The 22405-nt window shown below is 34.6% G+C and overlaps 1 protein-coding gene across 3 annotated transcripts; it reads left to right on the forward strand.

Moving 5' to 3' along the window:
- On the forward strand, window positions 1–20423 carry LOC128228055 (nephrin-like). Of its 3 annotated transcripts, none has more exons than XM_052939101.1 (13): window positions 1–310; window positions 888–1205; window positions 6601–6927; window positions 8282–8569; window positions 9034–9318; window positions 10451–10771; window positions 11740–12033; window positions 13998–14138; window positions 15622–15643; window positions 17630–17718; window positions 18445–18460; window positions 18907–18989; window positions 19259–20423. In XM_052939101.1, the coding sequence occupies exons 1-13, from the start codon at window positions 253–255 to the stop codon at window positions 19312–19314; spliced, it is 2298 nt and encodes a 765-aa protein (XP_052795061.1). In that variant the 5' UTR covers window positions 1–252; the 3' UTR covers window positions 19315–20423. The 3 variants fall into 3 exon arrangements, 2 of the variants coding, with proteins under 2 accessions (XP_052795061.1, XP_052795060.1); XM_052939100.1 differs by having other exon boundaries at window positions 2–310; window positions 13995–14138; window positions 19259–20422; XR_008259884.1 differs by lacking the exon at window positions 17630–17718 and having other exon boundaries at window positions 2–310; window positions 13995–14138; window positions 19259–19314.
- Window positions 20424–22405: the final 1982 nt, after the last annotated feature.

The raw sequence follows: 22405 nt of genomic DNA on the forward strand, positions 1-22405 counted from the left end.
GTAAAACAGTCAAAAACAGTGAATAACATTTATACAGTGCATCGGGTAATTAACATGTATATTCACGTACTTTGACGTACTCATTTAACTTGAAAAGCATCGCATTACCTTATTTCAACTTCCTGTTTACGTCCTCATTCAACCTGATCAATATTGAACTAGGTTTGTGAATTAGTTTAACTAGAGAAAGGTAAAACGTTTGAATATAAAAGTTTTTAAACGTGTTTGTGTGATTTTGATTTATGATTTATTATGGAAATATTGCCTATTATAGTGTTGTATGTGCTAGCAATGGCTGTGGAATGTTCAGGTGAGTTCATTAATTTAAGTTGTTAAGCAAATATTAGAATACTAATATGATTAACTCTGCTTGATAATTTAAATCGAAGTATGACATCATGCAATTATTTCCATTAATAATGGGAAGCCTGTAAATAGTTTACTCGTAATCGTTTCTATTCATTGTAAGGATAAACTTTGCTGAAAATATTTGAATACACAAATTAGTATGACTTTTTACTTAGGCCAACAAAAGTTTTGATTAGGGTTTCATCCTTTTCAAAAACAGATAGGATAGGTAGGCTTCTTTATTTCAGATTTTTATAAGGCATTATATATGCACGTAGTTGTCATCTTAGAATGGTGTAATATTCTGAATATAGCTTAAAGGTTTTAACCCAGATATTAAAACACAGACATCATTTGTTTTATTATTGTTCCTTTTTTTACCAACTGACAATAAAAGCGGTAGGATCGGCGCCTATTTCGTAGGGTCGGGTAACCCGAACCAAATGTATTTTTAGGCCTAATACACGAATATGTTTGTGTATTTAGTTATTTAGTTATCATTCACATACACTGTACATGTGGCTTTGGTTTCATTTCAGCCATTATAACCATGACAACAGACAAAACATATGTACCAGTGGGGGCCGATGTACATATATCATGTACAAGTGATGTGAAAAGTATAACAATACTGATATATCATGATTCAAAATATATAGCATCCTGTTCGATATTCCATTGTCAGCGAGTGGATACAGATTCTTCATCAACAATACCTGTAAGAGATAACACAAATTCGAGTTATGATATTGTTAGTTTTGAGTTGAGGAATTTCCAAGTTAAAGATAGTGGGACATACAAGTGCATGGACAGAAGCATCAGCAATGGTCAAGACTTCGTGACTATTAGACATGGAGGTAGGTTTTGCCTTGCTTGGTCAGTGTGTGTACACCACGTGATAAACTGCCTCATAAATGCTACGTCGGAAGGCAACATTTTGCTTCGAATGACTTTAAACAAAAATATCTTTCCTAGTTCTTCACCCTTTTAAAATGAAACATAGCACAGTCTACGGGGCTTACGGAGCCCCGCCTTCGGTCTTTTATCAAAGTTTATTTGAAAGTTTAGATTCTTAAAACACTTCGAAAAACGTTTTCAGAATACGGCCGTCTGACGAAGCAATGTCAAAACATTATTTTGAAAACAAGTTTGTCGAAGTGTTTTTTGATGTTGTTGTTTTCGATAAAAATGGCCGAGGAGTTCCAAATGAGAGTCAAACGTCCCGTTGAGTGCTGACGAAAAATCAGTTGGATTTAAATGTACGATATAACTGCAACTGTTGACATTTTTTTGTTGACTTAAAATTGATGCTTTCCCTAAAGCTGCACTCTCACAGATTTGCCGTTTTGACTACCTTTTTGATTTTTTTGTCTTAAAATGAACCATTTTTTGCGTAAATATTAGCAAACCAGTGAAATAAGACTGCTTACAAAATATCAGATGGCAGATATTCATATTTCCATTCGAAAATTAATGTTTAATGGCAAAAGCGTTTCTAACAATTTTAAAAAATGCATAAAACATCAATTTTTGAACTGAAATATGAAAATCTGCGATCTGATTTTTGTAAGTAGTCTTACATCACTGTTTTCCATGCATCTTTGCATAAATTGGCTCGTTCCAAGACAAAAATAAAAAATAAATACATGAACAGATATCTGTAACTCAATTTAATTGAAGTTATGTTAAGGTTTAACTGTGAGAGTGCAGCTTTAAATGTACGATATAACTGCAACTGGGACGTCAAATTGATGCTTTTCCTTAAACAATCAATACACGAAAGAAAACCATTTCACATAAGACATATATTTGATTACTTCAATTGAAAGACTTACTGTTAACAGTGCAGATCAAAACCTTTACCATTAAAATTAATTTGAAACAAAAAGTTCAAGTTTACATCACAGTTATTCCTATATTCAGGCTTTCAAGCGGGCCCTTCTTTTCCTACTTTTCCCTACTTTTTTGTTAAGCTCCTTCTTTTCCCTACTTTTTCTTGAAAAAGCCCTACTATCCCTACTTTTTTTGTACAAATAGTTTTAACTGTCAGAATGCATTGATTGAATTAATCTAAATCTTGGTTTTAATAAGAAGCCATTTCTAGTAATTTTGTAGGATTAGTTTGATGCAGGAGGTCTCCAGTGTTGCAAGAGGGTTTCTATGATGAGAATGAGTGGTGCATGTTGACAAGTCTGAGACACCATTTCCAGGTTCATCTCAACATCTTGTGGCTGAATCCCTCTTGAAGCACTGGTTTATAAGCAAAGATAACTACATGTACATCACAATTGTCCTTTCCAATAAATTTACCTGCCCATACATGCCATATTTTTAAGAGGCTTGCCAGGGGATTTAGGTCTGAATTCCAGAGGATTTTGCTATTACACCAGGGGATTTTTACACAGCAATATCTACATTTATGATATAAGAATAAATACAGAAACGCACTCTAATTAAATAAATTTTGGACTCAGTCATCATGGTCCTTCATGGAATTTCACACTCATAATACTATGGACACTGTCATCCTTGAGCTATTAAAAAAATATATATAAATAAATAAAATAAAAATTCCTGGGGATATGGATCCCCCGGCGGGGGCCATGTGATGGGTTGGAATTGCGGAGGATTTTTCCGCCGGCGGGGGATATAGCATGCATGCTTGCCCCTGAAAGGCATTTCATCTGGGAGATTTAGTCCCCCATAGTAGAAAAGTTTTAAGTTGAAATGCCTTGCTACAATTTGGCTTGTTTGAGTGAAGCCAATATTTCTTGTATAAATCTTTGTTTGTTTTTTTTGTGAAACTTGGTGAACTCAGTTGAGTCAATTCTTGAGCCTGTTTGTGAAAAAAAGCCAGGTATTGGTCAATATGCCCATTGTCAATAAAGCAATTCTAACTGCCCTTTCCGATAATTAATTCATCTGCCCCTGAAGAAGAAAAGTTAACTCATAGTTCAAATGTCATGCTTTACTTTTTGCTTCTTTGGTTGTAGCGCATGTTTCTTACATGGTTATTGAAAACCCAATATAACCTTTAAAACACAGAATTATACAAAAAGGGCTACACCCAACCAAGCCGAAATTGAAGCATGGCATATGAAAATAAACTTTTCTTCTTCCGTGGACTAAATCTCACGGGTGAAGTGTATTCAGGGGCAGATGAATGAGTTATTGGAAGGGAGAATTGATCTAGTAGTCATTTGTTCGCATAAAAAAGGTAAGTAAAGAGCCCTACTATCCCTACTTTTTGCTTTTTATAGCCCTATTTTTCCCTACTTTTCCGCTTATAGTTCATAGTGTTTCTAGCCTTAACAAGAAAGACCATTGATGCAAAGCATCAAACGGCGCCGTTTAATAGTTTATGCATTTGTTATATGTTGAAAAACAAGGAATGTCAAGGCCAACAAGCATATTATGGTGCAACGAACCGCATCCATGAAATTCTCAAAATATTTGTAGTATTCTGCTTGACAACATAGGCAAAAGCATTGGAATTGAAGAGTTTCAAGTTGAACATTTCATTAGGGGTGTGGTACATTAATGAACACGACATAATTAGGGTACTTGTGCACTGTAGTTTTTGTCATTGCCACCTATCCATATACCAAGTTTTATTTCAATACCATAAATAGTTTTAAAGTAATGCTCTGGTCAAGAAAAAGCGGCAAAGGGCAATAATTATGTAATAAGCTGAAATACAGCTATAGTCATTGTGCACTGCACTTCCTCTCGTTGTGCTAAATAACACTGAATGATGTTTAATGAAATTCCAAAAAGTAGTATTCTAGTTATGCTCCAGACAGGAAAAGGTACAAAGGGAATAACTCTTGCAATACACTGAAATAGAGTTATTGTTCATGTACACTGCAGTTCTAATCATATAGGGGGAGGGGGCAACGTCACCATGCTGGTATGACAACTTGTAGGGAAGAATAAGTTTCCTCATTCATCATACAGAAGTGATATAAAAACACAATTTAACAATTTTTGTAGTACTTTAATAAACATTATCATTTCGTCTGAAAGTTGCAAACATAAATAGAACATAATTATTGAACAGTTATATAAAAAGTAAACATTGTTTACTAGATGAAATGCATTTATAACATAACATGCCTTGTTTTAAGCTGTTTAATAATACTAAAATTTAACGTAAAATTGCATAAAAATCTGTTCAATGGAGTTATAATGTTAATATCTTCATTTACATGGTAAAGAAGAGTTGAAAATGGATGTTTTTAGTTGATAATGATATTAACACAAAAACAACACGTGTCTTATTGGACAATGGCATTTTTTTTAAATATGATAAAAATAACGCATTCAAACTGAATATGTATCAGACTATGTATGAAAGAAATAATACTGTTTCTATTTTTCACAAAGGTTTTGAAATACAACAATGCACATATAAGCATAAATAGGCCAAATATGCAAAAAAATAATAGTAAACAATGTGTGAAAGTGATACTGAACACTTAAAATAATTTATTTGTGCATTTAATGAATATATACCAGAAAAGCAATACTAAATCAAGTCCAAATTTAATAATAACATGAAGAACACCCCTTTATGAATATCTTCATAACAAATCAGAGTACATGTAAACAATAATCATTTATATCATTAGTATCAAATGTGTCTAGTTTAAAGTGTGTTTTCATTTGCATTAAATTACATTGTAATATATACCAGAAAAGCAATTATAAAAATCCTTAAATGTATAAGAAACTGAAGACAACAAAGAATAACACCCATTCATGAATATCTCCAAAACAAATCAGAGGTCACCTAAACAATAATCATTCATATAATTAGTATCAAATGTGTCTAGTTTTTGTGTGTCTGTTCATTATCTTTAAATGAGCATCTTTAAAGTGAAACTCTTATTTGAAATCAATACATATAATTGTATTTATAACACACATCAAACTGACTGATAAAACAATAACTACTTACTAAATAATGCATTTACTGAAATATTGTTTAGTGATTACAAGCTTGTGACCCTGTTTATAATAGCAGAAAGCATGACAAATATTAAATGATTCGTGATTGCTTAAAGATTTACTGTGGTCTACTATAGTATCACAAGGCAAAAATACCATGTTTTATGTTCATTTTTATTAGCAAATTGAACTCAAGATCCTTAATTCATTAGAAACATTGTTTTTTTTGTATCTATCAACCCATTTAAAAAAATCAAAACAATAATATTAATTGTGATAAGTCTTATTTGGGAGTAAGAGTGCATCTTTAAAAATAGTGTGTGTGTGTGTGTGTGTGTTTTCACTTAAATATGTAACAATTCAATTTGACAAATGAGACAAAAAAATTAAGTTTGGAAATAGAAGTAGTAATTGTACATAATACAAAACAACAACAAAAATTGACAACGCTCAATATAACAGGAAATCTATATGAAATCAAAAATCCTTAAAGGCCATAATTATTTAAACTGAATTAAGGTATTTATAAGTAAAACACACTTTTATAAAGCTTTTACCGACAACATAGTTTAATTATCATGGTACACTATGGGACTTTTATCCAAATTTTGAAGATTTTTTACTGTGAATTAAAAATATTTGATTTTTTTTCTCATTATCAGAGATTATGAAATAAACACAACAGTTTCTGGTAAAATAAACTTCAGTTAACAGAAAACTGAAGTTCAACCGAACATATTATTGATACACATGGAAAAAATCATTTTGATTGATCTTGTGAGTCTTCGGAACAGAGCAGTATTTCGATGTTTGAAAATATATAGCAGTTTTATCAATTCATAAAAAAATAGTTAATAATAAGACAACCTGCTGAAATCATTTTAAATATTTTCTATGATGTCTAATGAACAATTTAAAAGACAATTTATGATAGTTTACCGTTCAGTTTTGAAGAAAATATACATAATGTCATGTAACTATACATTTTTATAGCTAATATAATGCTTAAAAATCAACCTTTTTCTTGTAAAAATTGATAAAGCTTAATTGGACTTATTCATAAAATGTAATCATTCAAATAAATGAATTTTTCTTATGATACTAACTCAGAATTCAGATTTAAAAACAATGAATGTACTTTTAAATAAAAATATGTAAAGAAACAAGAACACTACGTAGGCGGTAATGCCCCTCCAAAAATGTCAGAGTGAAAGTTCTCAACTAATGTCTTTTTAATATTATAACATGTAAACAGTCTCTGTGGGTAATCGATGTCTATTTGTTTGATTTATTCCATAACAGGCGCGCACTTCAGTGCGGCGTCAAGTGTGGTGCCAATAACTGAGGTGATTTTGACACCAAATTTTAACCCGGTGAACCTGGTAGACGGCGTACCTTTTAATTTCTCCTGCGTTACGTCCGAAAGCCGACCGGCTGCATCAGTGTCCTGGTTTCAAGGAAGTGGACGTATCTGGGGATTTCGCCAATCTTTTACGGTCAACTATATTACAACCAGCACTCTGACGTACAACCCTTCAAGAGATGACCAGGGAGAGTTAATCTGGTGTGAGGGCAAGAATGGTGAAACAACGGTTAAATCTTTGACCAAGCCTCAGGCAAATATACAGTGTAGGTGAAACGTTATACACCAGTCAATTGTAACCACGCCACCAGGTCCGGTGGTATACCGGGGATAACGGGGGAAAATGGGCCGTTTTTTACCTTTCAGGTGACCCCGCAGCGCCTTATGAGTGCAGTGGGTTTGTTTACAAGCCGGAAATAGCGGGGAATGGGCCTTACCTAGGGGTGCGGTGGAATTTGGAAAGGGACTTTACCAGCCCTGTGGGGATTTTACCCGGGATTGGTTGGAGTGAAAGTCGAAGTCCCCGCTATCCTCGGACCTGCGGGAACCGTGGTTACAATTGACTGGTGCATTATTTAAGTAGAATTTGCTGTTATTGCTGTTAAAATATTAATATATATTGTTTACTTCATGAACAATTAATTTTTTATGTTGTGAATATTTATATAAACGAAAATCGGATCAAATCGTGTTTCAAACAATATCAAAAACATGAAATCTTACATAAACACTACCTATGTCGTCCTTAAACACAATTACTTTGACGACAACACTGTTTAAAGAGGTATATGCTGGTTTAAAGGCAAGCATAGTTCAATAGTTTGAAACATTTACACACAAGGAATCCATAAGTTTTAGGTATCTTATGTAATCAACACTTTGCAATAGTTTCCTGGAGGTGATTTTGTTATGTACAATTTATATTGAAACGTACGTAGTATTTTATTGACATTTATGTGAGATGCTTTTTTTCAACATTTTCTCAGCTTTTTAACCTAAAAAGCATGTACCTGTAAGTGCATACATAATAATCATTATGTTTTATGTCCCAAATAATCTTTAAAAAAGGTTTTGTTTATATGTATATTGCACATACAGTCGAAACTCGTTGGCTCGATATTCCAGGGACCGGCCAAAATACTTCGAGCCTCAAGAATATCGAGCCAAGCGGGATTGCTTACATTCTCATTCATCAGAGGTTTGATCGTGATAAATCCAAGCATAGCGTCATCACTCTGGTGAACGAGAATGGTTTGCGTACTGAATGTGCATTTTTCTTTGATATGTTAAAAGAACGTTTTGTTTACCTCTTTTGTAATTTGTTACGTTATCTCCACGAGAGAAGAGTATTTATTGGACATAGTTATCGTACAGTTCGCAACACAACGCATTTGATGCTATGAAAAAAATATTTTTGTTTGTTTTATTTATTTATGCATTTCAAATAAAACTTAAAAACACATCTACTTATATCATCTGAAATATAACAGCACAAGGCGATTTGACCTGAATTGACCTAGTGTGAGTATGGTATAAACAAAACTTCAAAATAAAGTCAAATACTAATTGTTATAATATATATGTCCTTATTTGATAATGGATGTCTTATTTGCATTTCAGTTGGTCCAAGTGTTCCAGATTGTGAGTACGACGGTGCAGATGCCCCATCATCAATAACGGTTAGAGAGGGCTGGACTTTCTCATTAGATTGCAATAGCAGCGGCAACCCTACACCTAGCCTGACATGGACCCATCCTGGACCGGGACCCAGTAGTCCACTTACGCTCTCAAACATTCAAAAAAGTCATTCTGGAACTTTTACCGTGACCAGTAGCAACACATTGACACCGTCAGGAAGATCAGATATTCAGAAATCAAACTCCACTTCTTTTGTTGTTCTAGTGATGTGTAAGTTATGTTTATAAATCCGTTGTACCGTTATTAAGCTCGCTTATGCACCAGTCAATTGTAACCACACCCCCGCAGGTCCGGGGAATAGCGGGGACTTTGACTTTCGGTCCGGCCAAGCCCGGATAAAATATCCGCCCTGCGGGAACGAACTGCTGGTAAAATCCGCGCTAAATGCCCCCGCAGCCCAGGGACCCTAGGTAAGGCACATTCCCCGCTATTTTTGGCGCGAAGACAAAACCACCGCATTCACCCGGCACTGTGGTACCACCTGGAAGGTAAAAACACAGTCCATTTCCCTGGCTATCCGCGGTATAGCCCCGGACCTGGGGGGGGGGGGGGGGGGGGGGCTTGGTTACATTTGACTGGTGCATTATTTTTACAAGATAGGCTACTGGGCTTGTCTCCATTGCGTATTTGTATTTATTTACGGTGCAATTTCATATACATTTTGTATTGATTAGACAAAGCCGCTATCACGGAATTTAAAGTCGCCAATTCGGATGATGAAGAAGTTATTCTTAACGAGTTTGTCCCAGTTCTAATCGATTGCAAAGTCGACAGTTACCCTGATGCTGATATTGTGCTGCAGAAAGAAGGTCAACCTATAAAAGAAGGGAGAAACACTCAAAGCATTCAATATGTGCTAATTAGCAGTCAATGCGAAGATGAAGGGACCTACAGTTGCACTGGAAGTAACTTTTTGAACAGTGTTTCCGACAAAAGGACGTTGAAGGTATTTGTAAAATGTACGTACCTGTTTTGTACGTATATATTTGCTAAATTGTATCACACATTCATATTGGCTACACTTTATAGAAAAGGAAAACACATGAAATACTTAAGTTATGGTTTAATACCTGTTCAATGTTTACAATGAGTCTGGTTTTGTAAGCTTGTTTGTCGAAAAGCCGTAAAGGAGGTATTTTCATAGCACTGGTGTTGTTGTCGTTGGCTTCGTCGTTGTTATGCCAACACTTGATGCTTGATAGCAATAATATGACTATTCAAGGTAATCAGAGACATCTTTTAACACATGTAAGTAAGGCCAATAAGTATGGCTCGTATAAAACTTGTTGAGTTACGTCACTAAAATAACAGACGACCGATGACGTTTTAATTTCCACATTGTACGAGCCATTGGCGTATTAGCCGGACACTTAATCATATATACAACTGAATTCATATGTGTATATGCATGACCACGGAATTGCTTTAAACAAAGCAAAGTTAGTTGAAGTTGGTAGATAACTGCTTTGATATTTAACCCCTATCAGAGACTGTTCCTTGAAAAAAGCGTCACCAATATTTAATCGTTAGAAAGCATTTACGATTCCGTCTATTGTAAAGTGAAATTAAATGAATTTTGACATCATGAACCGCCTTTTCTTACAGCACAAAGTCATTTCACTTTTATAGTTTCGTGTTCATGCTTGGCATACTACTCTTGGATGAAAATGGCAATATTCAAAATGGTCAATTATTTTGCCCAAATATGCTCATTTCGTATTCATTAGTGTACAAGGTATTGTTGTTTTGTGCTGAACATGTTTGTAGTAGTAGACTGAATTTGGCTCACTTTTACAATGCATAGTTTACAGATGTAACTTGCGTTTTGATGTAAAGTAATATTTTCAAAAATCCGTCCCGTAGCTTTGACAATTTCATTGCAAACAGATTATGTCTCAACGTTTAGTACCAATGCTTTTATACTTGATTTTAAGGTGGGGGCGTCGCCTTTTTAAGAAATGTCGTCTGAAAGTGTTTGAACGTAGTATATGAAAGTCAAATCAATGCTGAAAACAGGGTCGTATCTGAATACACGAACTAGTTGTTTAATTAACATGAATGGTGAAAGCTTGCTGTTCTTTTATATTTAAGGTTCTCCCCGTGTTTCACACACATCACCGACCATACTTAACGTCACAGCCGGAACAAGCAGCTCAGCAACGTTGACTTTTAACTTCATCGCTTACCCACGTCCAAGCGCCTCAGATGTAACATGGGAAAGACACGATCTACAAACCGATCATTGGACGGTACTATTTAACACAAGCGATATTGCCATAACATTGTCTCAAAACAGCCTTCAGACAAATATATCATTCATTGATGTCAAAGAGATTAACTTTGGGCAATACAGAGTTAACGTAAGCAACGAACTTGGCTCAATCACAGATACCTTTTTCCTCAAACCAGAAGGTGTGTATGGCTTTTTTCTAACAACAATAAAACTTATTTATATATAAAACAGAAAGCCTTAAAAACATTTTGTCTCTTTTATAAAATTGTTCAATTCAGTTCCCTTGGGTGACGTTGATTTTCACTGCAAAACGTTTATGCAGACTGTCCAATAAGTACTCACACAATTTATTCTATTTTTATATCTGTATCACACCTGATAATTCCCAATCGAATTATAGACATCTGATTATTGAATATAAAAATGTTATGCACCAGTCCATTGTTCCCACGGCCCCCCAGGTCCGGGGGTATACCGGGAATAGCCGGGGAAATGGGCTGTGTTTTTACCTTTCATGTGGCCCCGCAGTGCCGGGTGAATGCGGCGGTTTTGTCTTCGCTTTAAATATAGCGGGGAATGGGCCTTACCTAGTGTCCCTGGGGTGCGGGGACATTTGGCAGGGATTTTACCATTTGTTCGTCCCCGCAGGACGGGGATTTTAGCCGGGGTTGGCTGGACCGAAACTCAAAGTCCCCACTATTCTCCGGACCTTGGGGGGTGGCGTGGTTGCAATTGACTGGTGCATTAGAAAAAGTGTTGTGCTCTTTGAGCCAACAGTGACATTTGACGAAACTTGGGTTAAAATGGAGTTATGGCGCCGTATGCAATGAATAATTATAAACTTTCAGTTTTTTTAAAGATTTACCGTAAAACAATTCCAAAAGATACTTATTCAATATTCTTAAAATAACCTTAATTTTCTTTCTTATAACCATCTATAGTCTTGACGATGTCAGCTTGTTTATTGACACACAAGTCGATTAGGGAAAGAACGAATGGTCAAGGTCATTGTATCATCTACAACTGTTCCTACCAATTATCTTTACCAACTTTCCGTCCATACCCTATTATGTATATTCTAATTCATTTATAAGCATGGTCAAAGTTTGGTTCTTACTTTCATACTTTTTCCATTTGTTTTTGCCAGGAGTGCCAAGTGTTCCACATAATTTAAAGTCTTCGGACAGAGTGACGGAATCTTCGGTCAATTTAACATGGATATCAGGTTTTGACGGAGGACATCCACAGACATTTGTTGTCCAGTTTAGGGATATTTCGACAGTCATATGGAAAAAAGAGGATGTAGAAACAGGTCACACTAACCACACACTATTTAACCTGAAGCCAGGGACGACGTATGAAGTCAAGGTGACTGCAAGAAACTCCTTAGGAAATTCTGCCTCATCAGACACCATAACACTAACAACTTTATCAGTTATAGGTTAGTACTAACTTAGTTAACTTTACTTAATAATTTTTAAGTATAGTATATATTGATAAAGTTAATCAACAATTATATGCGACATAGTATAAAAAAACATAAAGGAAGGTTTTAAACAATTAGTAAAAATTCCTGTAAAAACCTTGTCGCACTAAATGGCTTGGATTATAGGTTAGCAATTGTTTTGGTATAAACATCCCGAAGGAGAGAGATACAAATAATAGCTCCTAACTATCTCCTCATTCCTTACGGTAGGATACATGATATATTTTTTTCATAAAATAATAATGCTTAAATAAAGCATGCTGGGACAATTGATGTTAATACCGCTGCCCCCCCCCCCCCCTCATCCATGCACCAGTCAACTGTAACCGCGGCCCCAGGTCCGGGGAATAGAGGGGAATTTGACTTTCGGTCCAGCCAATCTCTGCGAGGACAAACTGCTGGTAAAATCCCCGCCAAATGCCCCTACACTCCGGTGACATCCTAGGTAAGGCCCATTCCATGCTATTTTCGGCGCGACCCCCCCCCCCACACACACACACCGAATTCACTGGGCACGGCGGTGCCACCTGAAAGGTAAAAAACACGGCCCATTTCCCCCGCTATCCCCGTTTTAACCCCGGACCTGGGCAGTGGGCGTGGTTACAATTGACTGGTGCATAACGGACTTTAGTTAAGCACATGCTTCAGGTTTTGTTTTATATTTTATTCTTAAGTATTTTAAAAGGTGTAAGTAGTTTAATTCACATAATGACAAAACTCATATCTACAAGGTTAATGATAAAAACATAATGTATGCCATGAAACCGAGATCTTCAAATAAGCTTTGAAAACAAAACTGAACATTTCATCAAAATAAAGTCAACGGTTAAAATAGAGAACAAACTACTTTAAATTGACCGTTTGTATATATTCAATCTTTGAAAAACCATCTGGTGTTAACAATAATAGTTATATATATCTTTTATTCCTCCATTTCTGAAGAGTTTAACATATAATTTATACACATATACACATACAGTAAAATTCCATCATACTAATTAATATCACATATTAACAATTTTCTGACATAGGCTACATTCTAAACATGTGACAAATAGACTAGTGGTTAATTTTGCCAGTTATTTTTTTTATTTTTTATCTTTTTTGAGTAAATATTCTCTAGGTTTAAATATGCTTATCAAAGGATGCCATGCAAAGACCCATTTTCAGCAGATATGACAAAGATATATATCACGTAGTGATTGTTTCTACGTCAAAGATGAAATAAATATTATATTTAAATTCCATATCTTTAGCCAACATAGGATCTACCTTGCACGAAAACGAAAACACAAGACAGATGGGTGGCAGAATACAAGGCATTTCTATTACGTTGTAATATATTAATTGAAATTCAAGTAGGACCATTGTTGACAAATAAATACTGGCAAGGTTACACTCCACTAAATTAGATGTACAAGTATCATAGACACATGTAACTAAGCAGCTTAGAGATATGCATTTTATAACACGACCCTTCACAATGCTAAACCATATCACATATAAATTTTACCAAATAATAATTGCAGAGTGTACTATGTTTCGAAATTCAAGAGCATGTGACACCAGGCTTTTACTCTGATCCAATAACAGGCAAGCTGACGAAATGTTTGAACTCATCAAAACCTATCACTTCCATAAGCGCGTCAATGACCTTTTTCCGGGCTTTCTCCATTTTTTTACAGTACAAGAGAGCATAGCATGGATAGCTAAACTGTCCGTAAAATGTTCGCACGTTTTACATTTTCTGACAAACTGCCTTGAAATATTCCAACTAACTAGTTTTAAAAAAAATCAAATGAAGTTATTGGATGTAAAATTAAGAAAAACATAAAATATGATTTATTTGAATTATTGTAATTTAAGATCATCACAAAACAAGATTCCAGATGTAAAATACATTTTGTTTTTGATAGAAGATCACACCGAGACTAGTCCAAATACGGTTGGAGGGGCGATTGGTGGAGCTATCGGAGCGATCGCGGCCGTAGTAATCGTTGTAGTCATTCTCAGACGGAAATACTTCCTCCATCGCAACGCTTCCATTTTAAAGAACACATGTAAGAATATCCTTACAATATATTTAACTGATATGTACGATTTTATCAAATAATTATTTTGTAAGTCCGTACATGATCTTATTTTCTGTCATATAGACGTTTATGTTAAGCAGTACATCTGTATAATCACAACATATATAGTTGTCAATTTTAATATACAGTGTTTACCAAACGAACAAGGGAATGACTTTAATCGGTGTTTTTTTTTGTCTAAAAACTAAGATTTCTAGAATCAAAAAAACTTTTGGTCAATTTATTTCTAGGATTTTTTAAATCTAAATGGCAATGACGAAAATATAATCACATGATTAAATATAAAAGTTTGATAATTACTCTAGACATTTCAGACACATACAAAACACTTATACTTGCATGGAATTATATTTAGAATTAGAACTTTTTAAAAATAACGTCACATAACATACATCACATATATTGGCAACATCAAGATACATTGGCGTCATATTTATGAGTTACACGCAGTAGCTTTGAAAACCTACAAAACAATACATATTTCAATCCTTTCAATTCAACCAAATCAGTAACAAGAGCAATGTCATATCTGCATGGCGTCATTCGTAAAGTTCATTTAAAAGTTTTAGGCTAAACTTTGATATTGCAGTATCAATATTCAAAACAATATATATATGAAAAAACTTCAGAAACAAGCTCTGTACCCGACAACTTAAACATAAACCCCGGTTAATGGCACAGGGTAAACCCCAAAACACAAACACAAACACAAAAACAAAAAATCACAAACCAGAAACATGGAACAACAGCACAAAACTCCACAAACAAGACATTACATGGCATTGTACACTCTACAAAGAGTGGTTGCCATGCAAGACGTTTTACTTTTAAAAAAGGACTATAGCAAATTTTACGACGGAAAATTTAATGTTTTGTTAAAATTCCTTTTGCCTTTTTTTCGACAATATGAATTTGTTTTGATCTCAAAATTTTCCACGCGATCTACTGAACAATGTCTTGTGGCTTCTTAATAATATTCTTTCAAATAAGAAAGATACATGAAATAGTGTATAGTGCCTCAAAATCACGTCCTAGTTACATGAATGCAAATATCTTTTGCAATCACCACAAAGCCACAAAACAGTGTTGATTGGAAAGTGTCAATTAATTTGGCGACATTACTAAGCGTGTTACTAGTTTGCAAACAAACGAAGAAGAACCCTGTAAGTAATGCTTTCGTTTCAATCAATTTCAATATTATATACAACTTGTGTATGAGTGTGCATATTCTGTGTAGTTTGTTTGTGTGTGTTGAGTAAAATATGTTTAAATTAAACAGATGCAAAATTTTAATGCGTTCTGAACCAGATTCCCATAAACTTTTTGTCTCAAAAGTCTTATTTTGTTTGTTTTAAGATTTAAGTCACGCAAATGGGCACACACATGAGTACTATTTCATCTGTTTCAAATGTGTTTTCATTGTATTTTAACCGATCTTCTTTTATTTCAGATCATCCTGCTAGGCAATCCGCGTGAGTGTTTGAAATTCTGAAACTCATTCATGAGTTTTCCAAATCTTTACTCTTAAGCATGTACCGACAGAAAATTTTGCTATATCTTTTTATTTTGTTTATGAATATCACGAGCTTATGCAGGGCGAGGAATCACGTGACTTCAACGGGGTTCTCACATTGGTCATCACGGGTTATTGACGATGTAAACAAACAAGAAATTGAGGTTAATTCCTATATTCATACTTTCCTAATATATACTTTTTTCCCAAAAAAAGTTAATTAAGGAATTAATGTCACTTTTTTGCTCGTTTACATCGATTTTGAAGCGTTGTGACCCATATGAGAACCCCGTTGAAGTCACGTGATCAGCGGCGGATCCAGGACTTTCTTAATGGGGGGGGGGGGGGCACCGCTACTTATAAACTATAGACAATTTCGTTTCGTTTACTATATTATAATCAATAATCAGGTTGTTTATTTGCTCAAATGCTTATATAAAATTTAAATTGTGACAAAACAACTTATTTGCACAGTTAAATTAATAAAGATGTGCCCCCAAAAAACATTACTTGCCGGCCCGCTGGGAGGGGTGGGGGGCACAGGCCCTATGTGCCCCCCCCCCCCCCCCGGTAGATTCGCCACTGCGTGATTCCTCACCCTGTTATGTATATTTTAGATTTGCAGTTGTAAGATTCAATTGACTAAAATATGAAACAAGGGATGGTATTCAATATGCAATTTAAGGCTTATTCGGCTGATACTACCATTGACTTCAGTTACTATACAGATCACAACCCGATTAGCTACATCGTTTTAGATCCAATTAGTACCAGGATTGAATACTACTATTGGAAGTATTTGTTCTCAGCAGGCATTATTACAGCTAGTTTACAATAAAATATGCTTTACAAGTCTGAGATTTTGATTAACTGTATTAAAACTCAAACGGTATAGCTATAAATTCGGGTAGTTTTTGCATATATATTTTGAATTGCAAATAATTAAAAATCTTTTGAATGAAGCTTTAAATGATTATGCTTATCCATGATTATGCTTATTTATGGTGCTAATAATTAAACGTTATAAAAATATACGTTGCTTAATATGAAGTTCAAAGCAGAAGGAGGGAAACGCTATGAAATCAAATTCGACTTAAAATGACACTCTTATTCAAAATCAATACATACACGTGTTTTACAGACATACAATTTCAGTAATAAACCTTTAACTTCTTAATAAATAATGCATTTATGGAAAATAATAATAACTGATAACATGATTGTAACCGTGTGTTTAATAGCTAAATGATTGGTGAGTGCTTAAATATTTACTGTGATCTACAATCGTCTCATAAGGTAAAAATACCGTGTTTTCTGCACATTTTTTTTTTCAAATTAAACTCGCTATCATTCATAAGAACCATTGTTTTCGACATTAAATTATCGTTTTAGTAAATGTACCACAATAGTGTTAATTGTGGTAAATCTTATTCGGGAGTAAAGTGTGCATCTGCAAAACAGGACCATCTATGTCACTGGTTTCTATGTTTAAATCTACAACACATGAGTGACATGCATTAAAGGCCTAGTATAAGGAATGTTTGGCATGACGATCCCCTGCTGTTCATCTTCTGCTAATTGCACTGGTGTCACAGTTAGGGCCAATTTCCTGTATATTGGTTTATTGGTTTAGGGCCATTTAGGGTCAGATATTATAATGAAACCTCCAAAACTGCACAGCAGGATACTCAGACTGGAGATCTGATAAGAGGGATCAAGGCAAGTAGACTAAGATCCATACATAAAGGTTGTGTACTATACACCGATGTGTGTGTGTGTGTGTGTGTGTGTGTGTGTGTGTGTGTGTGTGTGTGTGTGTGTGTGTGTGTGTGTGTGTGTGTGTGTGTGTGTGTGTGTGGAGGGGGGGGGGGGGGGCACTTATACAGGCTTAAACTAGGCCTTTAAATGGATGTGGAACAATACTATTATCCTTTTCATTTCATAGACTTGGTACTGAAAACACCGAAACAACCGTAGCCCAGACGTTCGAAGACGTGCCCATGCCAACGGAGATAGCGGTTTACGATAGTTTTAGTTAGTTATAAACTTAATTGTGTAATTTATACATGCATTGATTTTTGCAAAGTTATGGCCCCTTTTCAAATCAGTTTTTCCAAAAAAAACCAACAACGTTTTCGAACATTTCTCAAGAAAAGGTCGATTGATTTATTATTGTATGGTACACCATAAAATATAGGTCAACTTCCACTTCGGTTACAAACCACTTAGTTTTAACGAATCTATGGCTCCTCTTCAACTTGAAATTTGCTAGAGTAACAGTGTACGGACAATAACTTACGAAAAGGTTGGCTTATGTTTGAATAAGGTCTGGCACACATGCTTATTTTACAAAAATACAGGTCGGTCAAGTTCGACTGTGGTCGAATATTTAACACTTTTTGAGAAATGGTTCCGTTTTAAACAAAGACCGTGTCCGGAAAATAATATGTGTAACAGATACATTAGATTTACATAAATACACTGTAAGAACACAGTTTTAATGCTAAAAAAAACAGGTCGAAAACAGTTTTTGTTATAATCACCAAATGCAGAAAACCAGTTTAGGAAAATTCCGTATTAAGTTACACAACTCGTGTATTATCCTCTAGAAATGTCTGCTTACAAAATGTATTTCAAATATGAATAACATCGGTATATTTCATCAATGCACATTTATTTATATATATTGAATTATACGGAAACACTGATAAACATATATAGCGATTAATATTCTTATCATTGTATTCATTTCATTTTCAGATCATGGAGACAATAGGTAAGATTAAAACATGTAAACAATTCATTGAAGCTGATAGACGTGAAAACGTGCATATATCAGGTAATATTTGAGATCAAATCGCCAGATGTTTCGTCTGATACATCTTATATATATGTTATAGTGCATATTTAGTATTAAGAAAAATGAATTATTTTATTGGATTGTATCTATCGCCTAGTTAAGAATTAAGGTATTTACCATTCGAAGGAAATGAGAAAAATACTACAAATTACCCTAAAGTAATGTAAATGCCTTTTTTAAATAACAAACACAACACAAGTGCTTTATAAACACACAAAACTGCACGTTGGTTTGTTTTGCTCGGTGCAAATGTATAATTGTCTTGAAAACAGTGTTTCAATTTGAAGGATTTGCATTAAATGACTAAACCATTACCCTACCCTGCAGTGTTAACTATAGATACATTTAACGTTTTGTTTCAGATCTTACAATTTGCACGTGAACATGCCGTTGAATGAGTCCAGTTCAAAGTCACAGATGTACCACGCGGAAAATGTCAAAAAAGGTATTAACTATGGATATACATTATTACAGAAGGTGGTGTATTCCTAAAAAATATAAAGTAATATGTTGAGTATTGTTTACAAATCAAAGTATACAACAATTGTTTATAAAATGTACACATTTATTACAAACTCTTCTCTTGAGACTTCACGAAGACAAAGAGTGAAAGAAAATTAAATTAATATCCCATCCAAATACACCATAAGTTGTTACCATTTGTTTCTTGCAACTTGACATCGATTTTTAAGTAGAATTTTAATTTGTTTACAGAGAACCCCATTTACAAATATACGAGGGTGAAGAATCCAGAAGAAACTGTGCTTTAAGTGGATAATTAACATTTCAAATGTGACGTTCTGACTCCGTTTTAACGATGTAAAGATTTGAAAATTTTACAATTTCATTTTCTTTGCCAGTTAAAGATTGAAAGAATATGTGTTTTATACTCCAACTTCAACTCATGAACCTGCAATACATTTCTGCATTGATATATAAATTGTATTGATTTTATTGTATCGACAGTATTATAAATGTTGGGATTGGTAAAATTTATTAAAAGTGATACTAGAAACAAGACAATATGATTACATAAAAGGTGACGTTAAACTGATATTTTATCGGAATCGATATTACCTGAATAGAATATTATTATGCAATCTACAATAGGCAATATTTACGTTTTAAAGTCCGTAAATTATTGAGCCTATGACTACTTGACTGTATATAATTCAAAACAAAGCTTAAAAACCAAAAGCAATGATTTAAACATTATCTGAAAAGCTTAAGGAATGTTTTAGAAATACAAAACATTCTGCCGACTCGGAGGTTATTATTTGGTATACTATTATAAGAAATATCAACGATAGATCCATTGTAGGATGGCTTTATTGTTGTATACAAACCTGTATTTTCCTATTGCTGATGCAAAAACAAATGAATGTTAAAACATTTTGTTTCAAATGTATAGTGGAAGAAGACATAATGAATTTTTAAAACCCTGAACTTTCCCTAAAAGAGACTTTCTATCTTTTGACAAACTTCTTTTTTTGCTAAGGGTAGGAAAAACAATGGGATACAATTACTTGTTTTCGCTATATAAACAAACAGGTTGAATTCACTCCTTTACCAATATGAACCCATCGCGTCAAACATAGGGAATGTTATGATGTTATGCACCAGTCAATTGTAACCACGCCCCCCCCCCCCCCAGGTCCGGGGATATACCGGGGATAGCCGGTGAAATGGGCCGTGTTTTTACTTTTCAGGTGGTCCCGGGTGACTGCGCTGGTTTTGTCTTCATGCCAAATTTAGCGGGAAATTGGCCTTATCTAGGGTCCCTTGGGTACGGGGGCATTTGGCGCGGGGTTTACCAGCAGATTGTCCCCGCAGAGCGGAGGCTTTGTCCGGGCTTGGCTGGACCGAAATTCAAAGTCCCCGCTATTCCCCGGACCTGGGGGGGGGGGGGGGCGTGGTTACGAATGACTGGTGCATTATTATGTAAGATAAGACGACCAAGTCGGCTTATTTTCACAACAACTTTTTATTGTCAATGTCATTTGAGCGAATTGTTAAAAGTTAATATTTACTTTGGAATGGTGTCAATTGCGCTTCATTTATTTGAAATGGATGGTCTTACCTGAAATATTAATTGAAGTTTGGGGACTTTTTTCAATCATTAAATAATTTCACGTGATAAATTTAAGGCCAGAGCTGAGAATTGAATTAAAGTGACACTCTTATCAAAACTCATTACATACGATTTAAATAAAAAAGAGCACCAGTCATTTTTATTTTTATGAGAATAAAGGGCAGAACACAACACGTATTCAAGTCAGAGATATCGACCTTGCTGTACAAGTGCACATTGTCCATGGTAGAATGTGCACACAATTACATGTAATTATCTTTATCGTTTGTTCTAGTCGCGAACCCACGACCTGTTACAGTTGTTTTACACAACAGCATATTTTCTCTTTTTACCAACATTGGAACTTTAATGTTGCATAAAGTAGGTAAGCTGGTGTGAAATATTCATTTATTGACTGAAAATAATTCACCATATATGATTCCTACAATTGGTATAGTCCTCTGTTTCGTAAACGTTACAACATAATTATGATTTTGCTACGTTGATGACCATTTTCCTGGTTTTGCAATAATCGTACACAATGTTTATTAACCTAGGCAAAGGGGAGTAACAGCAATCAACACTATCTTATTCGCAAAGGGTGAGTTACCTAGCATGATTTACATGAAAGTTCTTTATTAACTGTTTTCTATTGATGTACACAAAATCGAAAAAAAAGATAATAATCAAGACTGCCAAATTGCCTGTTTACATTGATAACATTTTATCTACTCTCATTTTCGCGACACATTTTAGACTAATATAATTAATGTATAGTTATACGCAAGAGATTTTTACAGATCCTCAACCACATGCATCAACGTTCGTAAAATAGCGTTCCCGTGCCATTCCAAATCGAACGCAACTTTCTAATATGGAAAGCATTACTTCCGCATTTAACCTATGCGTAGACTGTTTCCTGAAGGTTAGATACGGCTACAATTTGGGAATCCTTGTTGCTATTTTGATGGGAATGGTAAATTATTAGTGATCACATGGCTGTTAAATCTGTTCAGAAGTATCCTTCCAAAAATTTGACCGAGATACGGAAGCAACGAGTCTCTGATCTTTAACTTTTAAGATCGTATAAATGTAACAGACTGCACGAACTGCTTTGTGTTCGAACTCACGATCTCTCGCTTTGCAGGCGAACGCTCTACCGCGTCGCTATAAAAGCTGGCTCTATAGCGAGACAAAAAAAGTGCAGCAGTATCAATATTGTATACCCGGTTACATTAGGCTTTACACTGTTCTTTGTATTTTGGAATAATATTTGCTTTCGAAAAAATATTCGTGTGGACAGCTAATGATTAGGGTAAATTATAGTTAGGAACCATATGAATCCATTTATTCTCGTGTAGTTCAAATAATAATTTTTATTATTTTTCTATTTATTAATTCTTATTGATAAATTAGGGTTTTCTGTAGGCTACCAAAATATGCAAAAACATTTTCTATTAACCGCCATGCTAGGTTCTAGACTTCGTTTGCTGGACTATTTCGAAAATTCGTCTGTAATTCAACCTTGTACAGAACTAGTATGCACAATATAACTGCTTAAAGGGAAACCAGCCACTGCACTAGAACAAATGTCCATAACACGCTTATCTTTCTTCATACTCTGAGTGAATAAATCACGAACCTCATTAGAACCCAGATAAAATGGAAATTCCAGGACTACTCAACGGATCGTATATTAAAGTGACACTCTTATTTACAATCAATACAAACACATGTTTAACAAACATAAACTTTGAGTTATTAACCTTAAACTACTTACTAATTATGTA

Source organism: Mya arenaria, chromosome 3 (assembly GCF_026914265.1).
Source record: "Mya arenaria isolate MELC-2E11 chromosome 3, ASM2691426v1".
NCBI classification, from domain to species: domain Eukaryota; kingdom Metazoa; phylum Mollusca; class Bivalvia; order Myida; family Myidae; genus Mya; species Mya arenaria.

Bases quoted from the DNA above. Each gene is read 5' to 3' on its own strand.
- LOC128228055 (XM_052939100.1), top strand. From the start codon at position 253: ATGGAAATATTGCCTATTATAGTGTTGTATGTGCTAGCAATGGCTGTG. The intron at 1,206-6,600 runs GTAGGTTTTGCC...ATTCCATAACAG, and splicing joins CGTGACTATTAGACATGGAG to GCGCGCACTTCAGTGCGGCG. The intron at 10,772-11,739 runs GTGTGTATGGCT...TGTTTTTGCCAG, and splicing joins CTTTTTCCTCAAACCAGAAG to GAGTGCCAAGTGTTCCACAT.